This window comes from Ptychodera flava, chromosome 8 (assembly GCF_041260155.1).
Source record: "Ptychodera flava strain L36383 chromosome 8, AS_Pfla_20210202, whole genome shotgun sequence".
In the NCBI taxonomy this organism is placed as follows: Eukaryota; Metazoa; Hemichordata; class Enteropneusta; family Ptychoderidae; genus Ptychodera; species Ptychodera flava.
In genome coordinates, this window is record NC_091935.1 from 5,890,049 (window position 1) to 5,909,106 (window position 19,058).

The window sequence follows — 19,058 nt, forward strand, 5'->3', positions numbered from 1 at the left end:
AAAAAGAAAAGCAGATGAGCGTACATTTGTAGATTTTAAAGACATGACTTCACCATCCAATTATCCCAAATTAGTTCCAATCGTGTTATATCTTCATCGTCTGACGTTGAAGAGCGCCTCCTACAGTGGATCATCTTTGACACCATTCGTATTGTATTTGCTACCTCCCTTTAAACAACGCATGCTCGTACGCGTATTAATTTCTTTTAGATTAATTTTTTCTACAAAACACAAACTCTCCCGACATGGGCATTTTGATATATCATGTAGTGCACACATTTACGAGAAAAGTCATCGAGAGACAGGACAGAGTCGGGCATGATATATATATTTCGAAGTCGTACTGAGGAATATTCTATGAAACAAAATATCTAGTTATGAACTGTGTGAAGAGGAAAACTAGCATTTGTGTAACATAGATAGTCAAAGATTGTAATACCGTGAAAGATGACAGTAGCGACACACTTTCTAGGTCAGGTTTTATTTTCTTTCTTGCACACAGCAGAGCAACATACTTAAAACTACTCCTTGCTATGCAGCCATAGTTTCGCCGCATTTAATGGTCTATAAATAGAGTGATGGGAATTGACCGAAAGTCCCAATACATGAAATACGGCATAGCTCTCATAGCAATGCAGGCGAGCGGTCACCAGAAAGAATTCGTCGTTAAAGCAAGAGTTGGTTTCAAGTTACGTTGACAGAACAGTGTACTGGGCCCATCAACAGTTACACTCGGGTCACACGGCAGCATTTGCCTTAAACTGACCAGCTTGCAAGAACCGAACTGAATCCACCCGAAGAAAACAGGTCGAGATTGAGGTCGGAATAGGCAGATAATTTGTATTTAATTCCGTTTATTATTTGTTTATTCATTTGTTTATCTATTTATTTATTTGTTTGTTTGTTTATTTTGCTATACTATACCATACCATATCATATGACCTGGAATCATATGGCCAGGCATAAACTGTCGACCTTGAAACGACAATCGACCTTCTAACTTACTGTTCTTAAAACGATTAAAATTGAAGGAAACGATATTTATGTGTAAACTTGATGCAAATGTAGAGAGGAAATCATATTTCATTCGTCACGTACTGTTTCGGGTTTGACTGAGTCTTTTCAACGGCTGAGTGAGTCCGAACAAGATTCTTTTATTTGGACTAAGTAGAACACTGCGGTCGACTGCAATAACCCGTTTCCCAATGTCACATTGCTGGCCTCTCTGACCTATTCCGATAAACGTTGTCGTAGAATGTACTCATTTACGGTAAAAGCGCCAACTTGTGAGCCCATAAAATCCCAAGAAAGGCGATAAACTGTAACCTCCCTCCCCTCACCCCACCCCCATGACATTGTATATCAGGAATCCCCTTGCCCTACGTTTTGTAGCCTGTAAACACAAACAATTGTCAAGTGTTGCACTGACGTCTGAAAAGTGTAATCGTGTGTTTATGTGACCTTGGATGTGATATTTGCGACGAAAGCGTTACGAGAAGTAATATTATTTAACGTTTTCCATTGTGTTGTGCAGACACAGAGAGAGACTGGCAGAACATCAATATAGCGAGTCTCCACATTGGGTCCTGAGTCGACATAGGACATCCCATTGTATAAACATTGGACACTTCATTCATATGCAGATTACGTGCAGGTCGCTGGCTCTCCATAGCCATTCTTACCTGGGACCTATCGATGTAACGTCGCATGTTAACTGTTTTAAGTGCGGTTCGTCGGATGTATGACATTGGGACCGGCCTTTGCCAAAACAGTGCCGCTCTTGTAATATTGATGGACCTAGGACCCAGGTAATACTGTGAGCCCCTGAAGAAGGATATCTATACCGTGTAAGTCCGAGTTTTTGACCGGATAGAAAGTACGGAACAACGAGAGCCCTTTTGCGCGGCTTGATTACCGTTGCCACAAAAAGAATCGCTGTGAGAATTTTTTTCCTTCGAGTATCACCGAGCCCCAACTGTATTGCTGCACATCGGATCCAGGGTGACCGCAATGCCAAAGGATAAAGAAAAAGCGGCCGCTCAATGTAAGTATTCTTTGAAATCCACGCCATTCAGATAAAGAAATTATAAGCTTATATGCCATTAGGAACTATGTACACACCTAATATCATTAATTCGTGAGGAGTTATCTGTGTGAATAGCGTACAGAGTTCACAAACACCATGGTTGGTTAAATAAAGTGGGTAGTGGCTACTACCTCCATGTTAAATAAAGTGTGTGTGCCATTTTCACGTAGTTTGAAAGCTGATATAACTCTGGGATATCTGAACAACTTCCAAATGACAACTTTCTCCCGGTGCGAGATCTATAGGCGCTGTGTAGGAGTCTCCCACAAATATGTCAACGGAGCCGACCGTCGATGATGCATGACCGTCCCTGCCGCTGCTAACAAGGTACTACATCTGACACTAGATTACAATGAAACAAGCTCCATTATCCTTTAATGCCAGAAAGAAGGCAGTTGCTAAAGGATAATAGGCTTGACATTGTCCCTTACAAATACTTGAAAGGGCTTAAACAGCGGCATTGAATACTCATCGAGATTGACACGTCGATGACAATTCAGCCATTCTATTGTATTGGCGGTCGCCATAAATGGCCAACTCCAAAATCTACCAATTCCGCCTTCCCGTGCCTTCGCTGGAATTTTTACGAGACCAGCTTGGCTTTTATCGTCTTTTGTGTACACTGACTGTTGTTGGCCAAGTTGATGTCTGAGACCGATGTCGCTTAAATGCGACACATTCCACTCGTGCATCGGGAAAAGGGGTACACGTTCAGCGATATGGGTCTTGCGCTTTAGAAATGTTCATGGGAAAGGCTCTGGTCATCCCCGTGTACAAGGGGACATGGCCTCCACGGAGGTTAATTCGTCTTCACGCTGGTGTCTGCTAGGCTTTAGGGTCCTTACTCTTTCTTCGCTCACCTCTAACAGACAATGTGGCAATTTGACGCGAACAATGGATCTAAACAGGATGATGATGTGTTTATATCTTAGTGACAGTGGTCAGGCGTGTTGCTCGGACCGTCTCAGGACGTCGACGGACACAAAAGATCCATTCTTATTTTCGACGAAAAAGAAACTTCTTTTCCGCAATGAGCCCCAGGGAAAATAACGAATCGACTTCTTTCCAAGTCACAAATTGATATTTTATTACCTCTCTCACAGGTCACAACGCTCAATAATTGCCCGTTGATCATGTGGAATGCAGTTAAGTTTTTCACGCCTGGATACCAAAAAAGCAATGGAAGAGTCTGCGTGCTTATGGTTACAAACCTAATATTTAACCTTGCTGGTAATAACACTAGAAGAGTCAATAGCTGGAGTTTATTTAGCTCTCCTGATGACAGGTCCCCAGTGTCTGCCGTGTCATTCGGTCCACCTTTTTTATATTTTCTCTTTGTCCTTGTCACGGCCATTCACTGACAAAGTGTGTTCTCAAGAATTCGAAAATGCTTGATTAGCGCGGATGAACTCTCATGACGGGGTCCATTTGTATCCTGGCAAGTCCCCGAACGTACTGAATGCTATTCGAGGTTTAAGGATACTACTGATGCTTTAAAGCCTACATTTGTCTTTGTTGATGAACTAGCCTTAGCACAGACAAGACGTTTTATTAAGATAAATGCAATATCGTATCATCTTCGACTCTAAAAATAAAAGAGCTTGATGTTCAACAAAATGCGGTGCGCTTTATCCCACCCAGCTGATCCCACCCATTAAGAACTAGTCTGACAAGGACTTTTAACAGTCTGGTCAGTTTACTTCATGATAGTATAGTTTGCTCAAGACGTATTCTTGTGGATATTAGACAGGGTCCTTGACGAGACTCAGGGTAACGAAGAGTAAAAATCCTTACCATCTTTTCCCGTTTGCTAGGGTACAACTGAACTGTTATGTAACATTACTGACGGAATTTAGTCAGATGTTGAGGCACCAACTTTGCAATCACGGCAGCATAACTGATATTCATTCGATTTTCACCATGACGTCAAGAGTAAATATGAGCCAGTGTGACCCTAAAATATTAGATGTTATCGATAACAGACGATGGCTACAACTTGTGCTGGTTGGATAGGTGTCCACTAAGCAACTAATGAATAGACTGCCAAAGGCGGTCATCGGTTTCATTGTATTACATACATATATACATACATACATACATACATACATACATACATACATACATACATACATACATACATACATACATACATACATACATACATACATACATACATACATACATACATACATACATACATACATACATACATACATACATACATACATACATACATACATACATACATACATACATACATACATACATACATACATACATACATACATACATACATACATACATACATACATACATACATACATACATACATACATACATACATACATACATACATACATACATACATACATACATACATACATAAATACATACATACATACATACATACATACATACATACATACATACATACATACATACATACATACATACATACATACATACATACATATCAATCAGACTTCATGGTCTATTTTCCATACCTTTATTTTCTGTCTATAGGCCTATATTTTACCTAAGGCGCCAAGTTTGTCATTCTTGCGTTATAATAATGCCTTCTGGTCAAGAGATTTCAACGAGATATAAGGTATAATTTCTCATGAATTAAACTATTTTATTGGTCTTCAAGTGCCAGAATGCAAAAGTTTTGAAACCACACACGACATGGAAACATGTACAGTCTCCCTAACATGTGATTTGCGTCATATCGAGAATTGCACGAAAATATTGCAATATCGAACCTGATTTAATTCGATCGATTTTTTTCTAAGCGCCCGATCCTCCCATTTCTGTGAAATACGACCACGGTAAAATCCAAGGTTCTTACGTAAATCTCTTTTGAATCCGCATTTGGCCTTCAAACGCTGCTAAAACTCCAAGTGTCTGAAGTTAAAAGTGTTGCTGAACATAAAGTGCTTTCTCTACAATACATATTTCAATGATTGTCGCACAAGTTGAAGGTTTTCCTGTTCACACTGGTGTCATGAAAATGTCAATTTAAAGGCTCGGCCTTCACTGGGGTCGCACATACGTCAGAAGCAAAAATCTTGAGCAAAAATCTTGGCTCGTACATGCCGATGTGGCAAACACTGCAGATGTCACCGCTTTGTCGAATCTCCTTTGCCAAGGGAAATTTCTAAAAAAGCCAGGACATAATCCGACTGGTCGCGTTGGTGTCATTTTATGGAGCAAGACAAATAGCGTATACTATTTTGCCTTGATTCAGTTGTACATGTCAACATGTACATAATCGAAAACAAGATTTGCGGGAAATTGTGTGGAACCAGTAAGGAACCAATAAGCACTGCTACAGATCAGTGGCGATGGAAACGTTCATCAGTAAGGATTGTTTTTATCACTGGGTTTCTTAAAAATCCACGTTATCTATGGTTTTATTTTCGACAATGCTCTCGTATAAATGTGGAAGAATTTATCAATTTTTGTTAAAGAAAAAGAAAGAAATTTTCAACTCGAAACTGCTACTAAATGTCGCAGACATGCGTATTACAACAGGAAAAAACCTGAAAGTATTGAACATAAAAAGGTTTTGAACCCCACATCGCCAAACTAGAAAAATACGGGCGCATTGTCTAACAAGCACAGTCCCTGTGTTGATGTAAGTGTAGATTTCATCATTATAACAAAACAATCAGTAACGCGCTTCTAGCCATAAGAAAAGTTCTTCAGAGCTGCCATGTACTGGGGCAAGGAATGTTGCATTTCATTAGTTGGAGAAAAATGGCTATTTCGTGAGTCGCAATCCCAAAGTTTAGAGAAGCAAACTCAAAGTTTGTGCGTCCGCTCATCCTTAATATCCACCCTTAGTAGCTCGTTCATGATTGACATTTCCTACAAGACTGTCATATCACTGATTTAGGGGCCGTGCAATAAAATGATATCGGACGGACGTCGATGGCGCGTCCCAGGCTGCCACCAGAGAGTCCATACGGCTGTGGCATTAATTACCCATTCGACAAGGCTTGTTCATCTATTTCATCTTCAAACACAAACTTGACATGTTTGGCGTTCAGCAACAAAAGTCATCACTGCCGTCGCATGAAGTACGAGGTATAATATCTTATAAACGAGACACGCGTAATCACTTGGTGTATGATATGTCTCTGCTAAACAGCTATGTGTGTCATCGCTAAGATTCAATATATATCTATCATTTTAATGAGCAGCATGTCAGTGTCATATCGATGGCTATCAATGTCAGTCGTATTGCACAGTGTCTAGTGCGGAGGTCACACACTAAGCCCATTGGACTCATGAAGGATAAAAAATCGCGCTGTCTATTTTTTATGAGAAACGTGGCTCGGCGTTGGGACATGTCACATTCTACCATTCCTATGTGCAGGGGCTAATCATAAATTAACGTGTTGACCCGTATCGATGGCTTTGTCAATATGACATGGATGTGAATCGCTCATGGCACGTCTGTTGACTTGACTTGGTGATTTAGTTCTAATTTTTCACACCATGGTGAATTCCTCTCGACAATCCATGATTCAGTCCACCGGTTCGTGTCTGGAGATGAAAGCAGACAATATGCTTGGGTATGCATACATTTGTGCAGATTTTCTAGTGTGCTCGCTTGTTGTTTGTTTCATGCTTTTATCGGAACTGTGCGGTTACTTACTAAATAGATGCAGGTAGTATAGTATGATAAGGCCAGAGTTATAAGATTCTTTGTTTTGCGTCCACACAAAATTTCGAAAAGGTAAGCGGGTTAAAAACAAAACACACAAAAATTTAAATTTTTTTTACACAGTCATGCAAGCTTTATATTGATTGTTTCAGTGTAATATAAGTACTCATCAAGAATCAAAGAAGGAACTTCGTATTCACCTACATAGCTTTACACTACAATGCGACATTCTGCAAGCATGCATGATTTTTATAAAGTACATTGTACAAGATTTGTAGACACGGATTAGTAGGCAGGAAAGCATTCACCTAGAATGTGTGTGATTTTTTCATGAAAACCTTCAGAATTATTCGCGTGCGGGGACGCAAAACAGAGACTTTAATTACTTCGGCCCTAGATATAATACGGCTAAGCTTAGTCGACCTATAAACAGAACAGACGATAATATTTTAATGTGAAGTCTCACGGTTCCTTTCAGATGGAATATTCAGTGTTTATCGCGACTTCGCTGATTCGGAGCCGTATCTCATTCGCCATCGGTCAGTCCTGTGAGCGGTCATGCAACAAGCTTTGCGGACTACAAATCATGTTGCAGCATATAATTCACTGCGCCAGGTGTGCCCCGGGTCAGGGGTCACGATAGTAAAATCACTGGTGCTCAGAATGTCGGTGCCATAGACACTTGTGATTGATTTCACAGCAAAACCGTAACCTCTCGATCAAGCAGCTTCTTCCGTTTCTTGACGAGAAGAATATACGAAAGGATATACGAAAGTCAGCCTGAATTTTGAATAAACAGTATTATTCGTTATGTACGCGAGAAAGGATAGGGCATTGCGCCCTTTCTGGACCGCGATCGTTTTCCAGTGACTGTAAGACAGCCTCTCCACTAATGTACATACTGTACGTATGACCCGTTGGCAACATGTGCACACACATTTCTGTCCTGACAATGTAAAAATAGGCCTAAGTAAGCAGCTTAGCTCTAAATTTGGAAGAAGGATGAGTTCTAAAAAGTGAAAGACAATAATTGTTTACTTATAGTGCTGGATTACCCATGATTACAGCAGACAAAAGACGAGAGAGCTTCATGCGAATTATAGGTTACAAGAGCTTAAATTCATCACAATGCTGTATATCCGTGTTTCTATATTCAGACACGCATACAGGCAAATAAAAGAGCAGGTCAGTGACCCTTTATCTCAAATGACACAATCTCATCGATCGGGAAACGTTACAGGTACATTAATATCTGAAGTTGGCATGGCAGGCCTAATTATGCACAGTTGCGCAAGAACGAATAAGCATTTTTATACTGATTCCAATGGATTCAGTCTCTCTCTCTTCTCTCTCTCTCTTCTCTCTCTCTCTCTCTCTTCTCTCTCTCTCTCTCTCTCTCTCTCTCTCTCTCTCTCTCTCTCTCTCTCTGTCGACCGTATCGATCTATTCTAGATTAAACACGATATGCGGATACGGGTTTTCAACATGCAGCATATGCAACCACCATCTACGTATCACATTGATTCTCAGGTCCGGCTGGGTCCCGGAGTTACAGGAATTGGAAGGGTTGTTTTTAATAGCCCGGTTTCTAATCACTCTTCACGGCATTAATGACCTTTCCCCCCCTCCGATGCCATTAAAATTTTTATTCATGAGATGAATCATCTGCCGATGTAAAATGAATGTTTTTTTGTTTGTTGTCCTTTCAGGGACAGATATTCAGCCTCTCGAACTTTTACAATCATCATACTCAGTTTTTATCTACTATTTGTTGGGGCTCACTTTGAAGCTCACGGCGTAAATAAAGTCTTATTTTTGTGAAAATAGAAAATATCTCCCCCCCCCCCCTAGAGTTAACACAGGGATGGCGGCCATTTTGAATTTCAAGTGTCGGTAAATATTGGATAATTTGTTTCTCTAGTACCATAGATTTGTCTTTGACGACCTGAATACTGCTAGACATGTCAAATATGAAATGAATAAGCATTCAAGCAATCCATGAATATCTATTAATCATACCAAGTATTTATTATACCAATTCATTTCACTATTTTTCCTCAAGGATAGTCTGCCATATCTGTTATTGGTTTTTTAAATATGCATTCGTGTTTATTCTTTGAAGAAGAAGATTGAAGACTAAAAAAGCGAATGCATTTTAGAAAATCAACAGTTACGTTTGCAAAAGTTATTTGATGACAGACTAGTGGGCTACCATGATGAGTTTGTAGTTTTGAAGTTGCCAAGGTACCCTATTTTTTAGTTTCACTTTATAGGAACTTTAGTCCCCGTCAGGATGTATTTCAAGCTTGTTATGTCAAGAAATGTTTTGTTGTTAAAATTATACACTGATTAATATTGATAATTAAGCAATAAAGCACACCCAGTGATGGTATACCACGAGATTTTGACCAGTTCACGACATATATGCACGAGCGATAGCGAGTGCATATATGAAGTGAACTGGTCAAAATCGAGTGGTATACCGTCGCTGGGTGTGATTTATTGCTATTATATCATAACAGTATATTGAAATTCTTGCATGGAACGTCATAAACGGATTTTTGCTCAAGCTGAGAGCTCACGCTTATGCCAGCCGTGGTATATCGCCAATATACCATGGTTCTTTTCGCGTATCGCCCAATCAGATCGCTGTATTTGCACCATCAATATACTGGTAAGATAATACATGATATGAGAGTTCAATGAAACATCTCTGTCAATGAGAAGTTTAAGTTTCATGTTGTCATTCCGCTTTCTTCCGCAACTGACAAGTTAAATGATGCACAGTTTACAAAAAGAATGATTGACCAGCTGGCGACCTTTAAAAATATTCGGAAATCGACCTGAACGAAATATATTGCCTCCATTTTGATTTTCGTACAAGGCTGTATAATTACTGTGCGTTGAGTAACTGATGGACACCAAGGTGGCTTTTCAACTCTCATAAACAACTTTTATATTGACATACCTCCGACGTTTGAGTGCAAATAACTTATATGAATCGGATATCGACAGTTTTTGGTAACTCTGGTTTTTATTTAGGACCTGCATTGAACATGTGGTTTTCAGCAGAAATTGCAAATTGTGTTTATTCTTTTTTCACTTTATTATTATTTTTTTTTTGATATCAGTAGGTCAGAACATAGTTACCGGTAAGAAACCAATGGGCATGCGGGTTTTTACAATGAATATGACAATTCATACTTTAAATATTTTTGAAAAAAAAAAGAACAGAAAAAAATGAAAAGCAGAAAGTATTAGAAAGCTGACTTAAAAAACTCCTTTAAAATACAGAAAGTACAGAAAATCAGAAATTTGGAATACAGAAAATAAAGAAATTTGAAATACAGGAAAATACAGATATTTGAAAAAAAGAACATTTATTTTTTAAACAGCGTGTCTTTATGTTATATTGACATATATCTTTCTTGCTGACTTTTTCCCAATCCTTTTACCACCAGTGTTGTTATTTGCAACATATGAATATAACTTCCTTGTGTACAATTAAATTGATTTTAAACGTATACAATTTGAATACTCTTTTTCAAGTGGCACGGTCGCTAAAGGCAGTACGTCATCTATGGGAAGTACATCAGCTTATACCATTTACCTGCAAAGTAGAGGTCAAATAAATTATGTTGTAAATATTGTAATTGTCAGTCAACTTGCATAAGAATATGTGTAAGAGAAGCCGTGCCGTGAAAATTTGTCCAAAAATAGGGGTCACTACACTTTATTTCAGGCTAAAACAGAGAGAAAATTTCTATCTTTGAAACAGTAATTTTTAGTACCGATAAGGATATGACTTTGTATCGTTTAATAGCCTACTCACTGGTGTTTTCTTAAATTTGAAATTTACCTGAAGAATATTTTTTATGCATACAAGTCCATGCCAACTCTAGCTCTGACTTTATGTTCAGTGACGTCACGTCATGACATTCATCAACTTAATGAAGTTTTGCTTCCTGTCCTGGCTAAGGCCTTGGATATACTACCATCAGGTGCAGTACGTGTAGCCCTGGGACGGTGCGACGTGTTTGTTGTTATTACACCGGCCCTGAGTGCGGCTATAACACCACAAGTCTACAAATATAGAAATTTCAGTATGCCAAACACATTTGGGAAGTAATACAATGTAGAGTGGGTGGACTAAATATCGCCCAGAAAAATATTTTCGTGTCAACTTTGACATATGGATGTTCCCCGAAACTCTAAGGACATGTTTGCATATTTTAATCAGTCACAGGCAAGTGCATCAACTTTTTAAGATGTACAGCTGGTATGTGTTGATGACACCTAAGGTTTAACGGATTTAGGAAGTTATCTCGCCACATCAGAAGCAATGTAGCTGGAACTGAGTGGAGATATTCTCGCAGCTTGCATCTTTTTATTGACCTTTTATTCCAAATCCAATTTTTCCTGACTATAGATCGAATTATTTTTTTCGCGTAGAAATACCAAAAGTTATACCTTACTATTAACCTTATTCCCTTTGCACATAAGGCCTATGCTTGTGCTTATTTGCTGCACGTGTGTACGGCGCTTATCTGACAAAACGTGCTTATCTGACAAAAATAACTAATTACTGCTTGTAGCCTTACTCATTTGTGGAAAGTAATCCCTCACACAATACTTCGTCTGTTAAAACACACAAACGAAATCTTAATTAGAGCAGTCTAAAATCACAAACATCACAAAATAGCCATATAATAGTTAAAAAATACAGTAAATTTCATTGATTGCATAAAATCGCCGAGCGCCTCAATTAATCACTGTGTATACATCGATCAACACATAGAGGCTGTCTTAAGGGGTAGAGGAGAGGGCACGAGGTCACATGAGGTCGTGCGCTCTCACGGTGGCGGGAGTATCAAAATCACCACATCACAATGCGGCAATGGCAAGCAGAGTACTTTTTTTTTTGTTTTTCATCACCTTCCTCGATCGCTAATTTTGCCATTTAAGTACATAAATTATATTCAATAAACATGCAAGTGGATGATAAGAAAAGCACCTACATGTTGCAACACGGAGTTATCTCCATGGGCTCGTACAGTACTTTGTACAGTGAGCGAGCGCGAGCCCGGCCGATGGAAGAACAACCACAATAAAAAAAACTACATGTCAACAATTTGAGAGTATTTACAGAAACAAAATCCTTCGTAAAGAAGGATTCGTATTAACGTTAAATTGGCACACTCTGTGTACACAACATCGTACAAGCTGCGACATGCACCGCGCGCATGAAGTGCGCTGGCTAAAGTGACTCCCCAGGGTATTGCTAAAAAGATTTTTGTCAGATAAGCACGTTTTGTCAGATAGGCGCCGTACACACGTGCGGTAAGGTGTCCGTCTCGTAAACTGGCAGTCGTGACAGCGCCCTCTCTGTTCGAAGTCAACTTATCGGGTAATACAAAAGCCAGCTGAGCCAAACCTGAGCAGTGGTCAATTATTTACATTTTTATCTTTTAGTTTCGAACTTTCTCTGGTTTTTTAAATAAAATTAGGAAGCAACAGTTCATATTATGACTATTGACGATCTCGTTGTTAAATGTTTATTTCATGCTACATTGAAATCTTATTGTTTACGCGTTTTCCTTACTGAAGAACAGACCAAATTAATACTTCCTAAAACCCATGATTTTCATTCCCCATAAAACAAGGAAAATGAAAGCCAAAGTTCTCCCTGTGGTACTGAAACAATGCTAAGGCCGTCGTATGTCGTAAATATCTTCTGAATCAGTCGATTTTTGTATTTTTTTCAAAGAAATTTTGAGGTGATTTCAATATTATGATTTTAATGTGATTAGCCTTAGAATACTGCACTGAAACAAAAAGTAAAACATATTGTTTACATCGTCACTGCGAAAGTCCAGAGGTGCAATTTGAAGGTATGCTGTCAAGCTCTCTAGTCTGTGGTTTTACTGAAAGGAATGCAGTGCCGTGTGTGTGGCCATATGGGAAACACATTCATATATTTACTCTGTAGGCTATACTATACTTTATAATCAGACCTCTTACACTGTTTGACACACACTCAGAAATCCAGGGCCAACATCGTTCCAACACTTTAGCTTGGTCTCATTACGGTTTATCAGTCTTACTTTTTACTCCAGGAAACTTGAATCGCACTGGTCAAAACGTATATGCAAGCTTGTTGGTACTCCCACGTTATGAATTTTGAAGGTGTCATTATGGCATACCATGGTCATAGCGCATTTGAAATCGGTTTTATAACGGTTCAATTGGCAAGGATAAAGGGAATCATAAATCAAGCGGAGAGACATTGAATAAATTGTTAAGACTTCGAGTACAGACTGACCTTCAGATGTAGATTGTGCTCTTAATGCAAAAAAATTATTTGCAGTCCGGCGACACGACATTTGTTTGCGGCATATTTGAAAGCCTTCCGCCAGGCTATAAGCGTGCACAGCATCAGACAACATAGATTTCCTCCATTTTTGTCCAAAATCGTCTTACTCTCTGCCGCTAATATCGCAGGAGGTTTATTTTCCACAAATTTTTAACTTAACGTTGAATACAATCGTTTTTACAAACTCAAAACCTTTTAAGGGCCAAAGAAGTCTCGATGTAGCCCAGAATCTTGAAGTCAGCTGGGCCTTTTGTTTTGATGGGACGAAAAACAAAAGATCCAGCACATGGCAGACGTCAAAATTCTGGAGTAGTCCGAGACTTGACTTCCGATGGAGTTTCTGTGTAACGACCTCCCTGAGTTGTTACTCTAATCCTAGGCTGAGGTTCTTCCTTTTTTCACGAAAGATATCGAGATGTTTGATATAGATGTTTCGTAATTATGATATCATAATCCTCCTCATGAAAAAAAGAAAGACTTGTTAGCCTAAAGTGTTTGCTAATCTTTCAGGAAAATAGGCCGACATGACCAACAGAGCTCAGTGTCTTCAACTCTTCATCAAACTTTTGACCCAGAAAAACTATAACTGAATCGACTTCTGTTTCTCTAGATAACCTTATGTCAGATAAACCGATAAGTTATCTCAAAAAGTCGGGGAATACCGCTTCTTTGTTGTCGCTTACTTCCCGTACGAAAGCTGAATTGCTCTGTAGGTATCGCGGTTACGAGTGTTAACTGAAAATATGTCTTTCAGCGTCACCCTGTGTTCGGAGTTAATACGTCCTAAACTTACAACCTGTTTTTTAGGTAAATAAATCGCTGGAAGAAGTCCAACTCCTAATACAAAGCAAACCTGGTGCACTTCTTATATGCTAATTGTTTCATGACAGCTACTCTAACTTTGACCGCGAACGTTTGAGAAAAAAAGCCAGCACGTTCTGGCCGCCACCGACCTCGATTCGGTAGTCTTTTATATCATCCATTCGTATTTGTTTTAAATTTTGTAGACGATGCTCTCCTGATCAATGTCTCCGAGGAGCAATTTTAATTATTTATTATTCAATTAAAATGAAAAATATTTTGAAATTAAATGATCAACAAAATTGTCACGGGCGTGACGTGCAACAAAGACAAATCAAAGTCAGCGTTCATCGAAAACACGTCAAACTGTCCCTAAAGCAGCTGATTCGTCGCAGTGATTTACGAGTCCACACCGTACACCACACTATCCCTTGTTAGCGAGAAGATGCCAAAAGTTTTTCTTACCAAACAATTTGTCGCTATGGTCGAGCAGCATTTAACGGTGCTATTTTTAGTAAAGACAAGAAAGGCGGATTCTAAAAATAGCTGCGAGCCGCCAATTCCTTATATGGCACCTAATGAATAGAAAATGGAGTGCCATGACACCGACAATGGCATCCCATAATACTATTGTGATCGATATGGTTTCTGCGTGCGGCGCGGTAACCATTTTGAAAACCATCCGCAAAAAATGTAGTACCGTAAATTTAACATTAGAGCTGGTATACTTTCGTAGTATAAAATTTTAAGTCACGTCTTTTGTCGAAATATTATTTTCGTTTAGTTTTTGAATTAAATTCAGTCTCATTGCGCAGATTGAATCTGTGGTGTCTGTTGGCGGATGAATATTCGTTCAGTAATGTGCAGTGAAATTCAGTGTTGTTTGCAGTGGAAGGAAGACCTTGGCCAGGAATATTGGAACGTTTACGATATAAATTTTTGTGTGATATTCCCCCAATTTTAACATCATCATCATTAGAGGGTGGTGTGGTTGTCTTCCAGAAATATAGACCATGGGAAATGCTGCTACAGCAAAGAAGGGAGATCCACAAGAAAATGGTGCGTATGCCTGTATGGTTTCGAATATTATGTTCGATTTTTGCATGTAGACAGTTTTTAATCTGACTACTGTATACCGTACGTACAATACTGTTGCCATATATTTATTTCGGAAAGATCTTAGCAATATTACATCAATTGTAAAAGCTGCAGTTACTGTCATGTTTGCCATTCAATTAGACGTGTACGTAGCGCGTTCGTCATGGGTTCGACACCAACGCGAATAAAATGTAGGCATCCACGGCAAACACCCCTACGACAAGCATGTTCTGTTGTGTGGTACTGTACTCACCGTCTCAGTCATTCACACCGTCTTATCTTTTGCGACCGTTTTACATTTTTTTCTTTGGTTCGCCCACTTTACGTCAGACAGCTCAGATACATTGATATTGTAGACAAAGTGGTGTCATTTGGAATGAACATTCGCCTTGTTGTGAGACAGTTCGGCGGATAACCTCTTTGTAAACACAGCCCCTTTCGAGTGCAGCGAGGCCCCTTTCAACTTGTTGGATTTGTTGCCTTTTTGTTCGCTGACCTGAGCGCCGGTGTACATATGGTTTTTTAAACCGACTGTGTCGGTAAATTTTGACAGTGCAATTGTGATACCCAAGAATCAAACATAACGTCTCGGACGAGAATTTTTTATGTTAGATTAAATATGTCCAGAAGTGATTCAGAATCAGATTTATAATAATCCATTAAGAGATGGCCAGGTTGCGAACCTGAGGTTTCCGCGTCGTCTTACATTTCGAACACCTCTCTTTGCGGAGGAATCTGGGAAACAAAATGGCTGCCCGAGTAAAAAATGATGAAGAAAAACGCCCACACCGCTGTCCAAGATATTAACGATTTCCTTCAAATTTTTGGGTCTGCAAATAATTATGTCACTGCCAAGATTTCGTCTGTGATGCTATCATGATGCCAAGGTCCCGTAAATTACAGACATTTTCCGATGAATTGTGGTTGCATGGTCTGAGAAAGTGATCATTGATTCAGATAATCCAGAGGGAGCCGTTGTATGGAGAAAAACCCAACTGCTCATAATCAGTATTCTTGCAATTATTTGGTGGTACTCTAAAATAAAATATCAGGAGAAATTAAAATTAAACGAAACTGAAAAGCAAATTACTGACAAAAATTCATTAAAAACTTTTTATGCTGTGAGAATAGGGAAAGTAACTTAAAAGGCATGTTCTTAAAGTGTATTTTTTTATCTGTCGCGCATGAGGAAACTGGAATTTGTACAAGAAACTGACTGGCAAGCAAAAGTCAAAAACACAGTTACCTGTTGCATATGACTAACTCTGCAAGCTGAACAACTTTTCTTTGCCAAGATGCGCAAAACTTAGTGTTGTCAACACCAGGGTATTTCATCTATAGTTCACAATGCAAACAACTGCAATGCCAGTATTGCACATGATACTTGTGTTGACTGGAGTTTCTTACAATTGCACCTGTACAACAACAACACTAGAACATTTTTGGATTTAAAAATAAATGATATAATTGTGTTATGCACATGATGATAATCAGACATGCTGTAATAGCAAAAATTGTCTCTGCAATAACAAAGCACAGAGCAACACCAAGCAGAAAGGCTCAAGAGTATGTTTGTATTCATAATGCAAACATTTAACAGCACAAGCAGGAATGATGCTCTTTCTGTAACAGCTCTTGAAATACAACAAAAAATACTGTCAACTTCCCTTTCAGTTTCACTTAAATTTGCCACATTAGTTTAATGACATATAGGAAAAAATATTAATAAATTACTGCACGCCAATTTATTACCGATGTCATTTCAGCAATGGTCCGCCATGCATGCTAAACAAGGGTATATTTTGCAGCAAACATCTCCGGGGAGTCAAATACAGTCAGCATCCTTTGAAAGCTTTGATCACAAAATGGATACCATTAATGTCATTAGTGTCTCATGATAATATAATGAAATTTTTGACTTGTGTTGAAAACAATCAAATGTATAGTAGCAGGTTGTGATTGTTACCATGGTGATTGGTAGGTATCACCTGGTAACATATTTTTCATATGTTCGTGAGGTTATTTTTAAGCGTTATTTTCACAAATTATTCCACGTGTGGGAAGTGATATGCTGAGTGATATATCAACGGATTTCAACCAAACTCAACCAGTGTGTTATGCTTGTCTTCATTGACATTGGACGAGGACTGCTGTAAGTTCTCTGTCATTGAGTTGTGAATGAGAAATCACACCTGCCAAAATAATGCTTGGCAAAATGATGGATGTGAAGTAACAAACAGTTTAAACATAAGTACATGTAGAATCCCAGCAAAAGGAAAATACAAAAGATAATCATAACAAGGAAAGAAAGATGTTTAAGAAATATGGTAGGTTTTGTTCAATTTCTCAGCATGGATGAGATTAGTCAGCAATATGTTTTCAATCTGTAAAAGTTATCGTTAGTGAAAGTTTCTGCTTCTGCAAACCTAAAAACAAACTCCTAGCTTGTATTACTTAGGCTTTGTCCCTTTGTAAAAATAGGATTCAGTTTGCATCCTGATGGTTGTCATGGTAATGACAGCAAAGTGAAAGTTTTGGAGAGATCATGTACAAAGCTTTATTCAAACCCATTTGTTTTGTCTTGTCCTCTTTGCCTGGCTTACACTACGTGCACCCAACGGACATTATGGTACATATATGTTGTATTCATAGGTAACATGATCAACATTGGATGGTTACTATCGGGTAAAATATTCCTGACTTCTATGCATGCTGTCACAATATTTTTTAGCGCAATATTAATTCCAAGTATTTTTTTTTGGTTTAATCATCATAGATAGTGTCCATAAATTGTTAAAATATGGGATTGTAGTCATGTTGTGACCTAACCTATTGTGTTTTTCTGAAAATGAAAATTTAACTCTTGATTGTTTTTCCTCACTTTGGGAGCAGACATCTGAGCCATCAATCATCAAAGGAATTTACCACAATGTACAAATAACAGTTGTCAGATACATAGTTTACGGAAGTGACTTGTCTCTTGCCCCAGAAGTCTCTGTTACCACCTCCTTGCTGACATTCAATAGCTAACATTTCTTGGGTTCAAAATATATGTGCAGTGTTCCCTGTATCATTTACTCATGCCAGCCATCACTTCAGAACACAACGGAATTCGCTAAGGCAGCTGTTCATAATGCTGAAGTCTGTCTGTAATCCTCAGTAGTTCTAGTAATTTGATGGTTAATGTTGCCAAACATGTTTGAATTTGTGCTTTTAGTTTTAGAGACATGTATATCATGCAAATGAGTGGGCATGCACTGTTTTATAAGAAAGTAATTTTCAAGATCAAACTATATTTTGAATGTTTATTCACTGACACTATGAAAACATTAAATTTAAATAGTGAATGAAGACCATAAGAAGTTAGACTAATGGACAATATTCCTGAAATATTGACATTGTCATAAATCCTGAAAGGAAGGAGAGAAGAGAAGAGGGGGGGGAGTAGGAGAGTGAGAAAGTATTAGTTTCTTTGTGTCACTTAGTTAAGTGACAGTGCATTTGATAACCAGTGAGCCAGTTGTCATTGCGTGACCATTAAGTTTAATCATGAAGTTGAGATTGCTCGTAATCTAATATTTTGTAATTGCAGAGAAAAAGGAAAATGATGGTGCTCAGATGTTTGCCACCATACATGCATTCACATTCATGCATTTGCTCGTCACTTATTCCTTACTTTTATCACATTTCTTATTTCACTTATCTTAAATGTTTATGTCATCTAATAATATATGGTTAAATTGATAAAAAGGCTATACTGAAATTAATGTTATATTAAAGTTGATTCAAGAGTTTCTCAAAAGTGAGTTTCTGTGTCCCATATGCTTAAGAGGAAGATTGAGTGTTCAACAGAATTAAATGTAGAGCTTTGTCAATAGAAACCTTGAACGCTATAGAGGTCATCTCTAATGTTCAACTTTTGCCATTTTAGTTCTTCGGAAAGAGGATCCTTTTGCGTGTAAGTAACAAGTGATCAGTTTACAGATAATGTTCGATGGAAGTCAGTGGTGACACATGAGGCATGGCAC

General features: G+C 38.5%; 1 protein-coding gene across 4 annotated transcripts in view; it reads left to right on the forward strand.

Annotated features, from left to right (window-relative positions):
* The first annotated feature begins 483 nt into the window (after positions 1-483).
* The window catches only part of LOC139138282 (cAMP-dependent protein kinase catalytic subunit beta), a 46,393-nt gene continuing 27,818 nt past the window's right edge, over positions 484-19,058 (forward strand). Inside the window, exons 1-2 of one of the 4 annotated variants that reach the window (XM_070706593.1) lie at positions 484-819; positions 1,535-2,044. In XM_070706593.1, the coding sequence (XP_070562694.1) occupies positions 2,011-2,044 (34 nt within the window). In that variant the 5' untranslated portion in view covers positions 484-819; positions 1,535-2,010. Of the gene's footprint in view, positions 820-1,534; positions 2,045-14,601; positions 14,992-19,058 lie in introns of those variants that run through there. The other 3 variants (XM_070706592.1, XM_070706591.1, XM_070706590.1) reach the window with 3 other exon arrangements.